Source organism: Otolemur garnettii, unplaced genomic scaffold (assembly GCF_000181295.1).
Source record: "Otolemur garnettii isolate 467f Iridium unplaced genomic scaffold, OtoGar3 scaffold00066, whole genome shotgun sequence".
NCBI lineage: Eukaryota > Metazoa > Chordata > Mammalia > Primates > Galagidae > Otolemur > Otolemur garnettii.
The window spans coordinates 8,898,649-8,901,036 of NW_003852461.1; the positions used below are offsets into that span (position 1 = coordinate 8,898,649).

A 2,388-nucleotide genomic window follows, 5' to 3' on the forward strand; every position below is an offset into this window, starting at 1 on the left:
GGCCATTTTTTGGTTGCAGCCATCATTGTTGTTTGGCGGGCCGGGCTGGGGATTCGAACCTGCCATCTTAGGTGTATGTGGCTGGCGCCTTAGCTGCTTGAGCCACAGGTGGCGAGCCTGGACAGTCTTAAGCAGAGGAACAAAATAATGTCCTCCGATTTAACAGGCATCCTAGTGGTAGTAACCCACAGGGCTGAAGCAGGGAGCGACGAGAAGGCTGGGGCAGAACTCCAGACAAATAGAGTTTTAGGAGGACTGAGGGTGGGTTGTGGGGGAGAGAGAGGGGAGTTGAGGCTGATAGCAGGGTGTTGTGAAACTGGCAGAGCCAATTTGAGGTTGGCTGAGATGAGGAAGGGAGGCGCAGTGGTTGGAGGAGGAGGGCTCAGCTTGGGACAAGTCAGGTTGAGCCGCCCCTGGACATCCGCTGAAGATGTGTGGGTGGGTAACTGGAGGTGTGGACCTGGAGCTTGGTAAAAGTTACAGCTTGAGGGCAGCACCTGTGGCTGAGTGATTAGGGTGCCAGCTCCATATACTGAGGTTGGTGGGTTCAAACCCTGCCCCAGTCAAACTGCAACAAAAAATAGCCAGCTTTTGTGGCGGGCACCTGTAGTTCCAGCTAGTTAGGAGGCTGTGGCTAGAGAATCGCCTAAGCCCAAGAGCTGGAGGTTGCTGTGAGCTGTGATGCCACGGCACTCTACCCAGGGGGACAGCTTGAGGCTCTGTCTCAAAAAAAACAAAACAAAACAAAAACTTAGAGCTTGAGATGCAGACTCAGGAATCATCATCCCATAGATGATATTTTAAATTCATAAGACAAGATGGGATCACAAAGAAAAAAATGCTTGATGGAAAAGATAAGAAGTTCAAGAACTGAACCCTCTGGCACCGGAATAGTTAGAGGTTTGGGAACTAGTAAGGAGTGGTGGGGGCGGGGGAAGAAACTAGTCAAATGTGGTGTCATGGAAGCCAAATGAAGAAGATCATTCAAGAGAGAAGAACCCGCCGTAGCAAATGCTGCAGATAGGCCGGGGGTGGCTCACACCTCACACCTATAATCCTAACACTTTGGGAGACTGAGGCAGGAGGATCACTTGAAGGAGTTCAGTACCAACCTGAACAAGAGCTAGATCCTGTCTCTACTAAAAGTGGGAAAGTTAGCCAGGTGTTGTGGCAGGTGCCTGTACTCCCAGCTACTCGGGGAGGCTGAAGCAGGAGGATCGCGTGAGTGCAGGAGTTTGAGGTTGCTGTGAGCTATAATGATGCCACTGCGCTCTAGCCTGAGAAACAGTGCAAAACCCGTCTCAAAAAAGAAAAAATGGCAGCCCCCATAGCTCAGTGCATACGGCACTGGCCACATACACCAAGGCTGGCAAGTTCAAACCTGGCCTAGGCCAGCTAAACAACGGTAACAACTGCAACCAAAAAAAAAAAAAAAAAATAGCTGGGCATTGTGGCCGGTGCCTGTAGTCCCAGCTACTTGAGAGGCTAAGGCAAGAGAATCGCTTAAGCCTAAGAGTTTGAGGTTGCTGTGAGCTGTGACGCCATAATGCTTTAACCAGGGCAACAGCTTGAGAGTGTGTCTCAAACAAACAAACAAAAAAAAAATACTGCAGATAGGTTGAATAAGATGAGGACTGACCATTGGATAGAGCAGGATTTCTCTAACTCTCCCCTGCTTTATAATGAAATATCTTGTTCTGACTTTTTCCCCAGGTTGTAGCAGATACTAATATAAGTGCCATAGCAACTCAGCTTGAAAACCTGTCCACAGGCCACCGCCTTGGTTCACCCACTGCTGAACACCGTCCAGAAGACACGGAGTGAGTATCCTAGATGCAAGGGCCTATCATGCATGTGGGCAGAGCTCAGGAGAACTCACTTTTGTGAATTCTTAGAGAATCTCCAAAAAGGCTCCAGGGTTTTCTTACCTCTCATAGGGCTGTGCTCCTTGTATGAGCTCTCAGAAGTTCACTGCTATGGCCCTGCACACGTGGCATCTGGGCATTTCGACATGCATCTCCCCTAAAAAGCAACAGATTTTGCCTGGGGCAGTGGCTCATGCCTGTAATCCCAGCACTTGGGAGGCCAAGGCAGGTCGACTGCCTGAGCTCACAGGGTCCAGACCAGCCTGAGCAAGAGTGAGACCCTGTCTCTGAAAAAATAGCCAGGCAGGGGTGGCGCCCATGGCTCAGTGAGTAGGTGGTGGGTTCGAACTCGGCCACAGCCAAACTGCAACAAAAAAATAGCCAAGTCTTGTGGTAGGCGCCTGTAGTCCCAGCTACTGGGGAGGTTGAGACAAGAGAATTGCCTAAGCCCAAGAGCTGGAGATTGCTGTGAGCTGTGACACCATAGCACTCTACCAAGAGCAACAAAGTGAGACTCTGTCTC

General features: G+C 50.3%; 1 protein-coding gene across 1 annotated transcript in view; it reads left to right on the forward strand.

Moving 5' to 3' along the window:
* PATJ (PATJ, crumbs cell polarity complex component) overlaps positions 1–2,388 on the forward strand; it is a 379,729-nt gene that overhangs the window by 366,399 nt on the left and 10,942 nt on the right. The window contains exon 36 of the mRNA XM_023515102.1: positions 1,714–1,820. Within this exon, the coding sequence (XP_023370870.1) occupies positions 1,714–1,820 (107 nt within the window). The remainder of the gene's footprint in view (positions 1–1,713; positions 1,821–2,388) is intronic.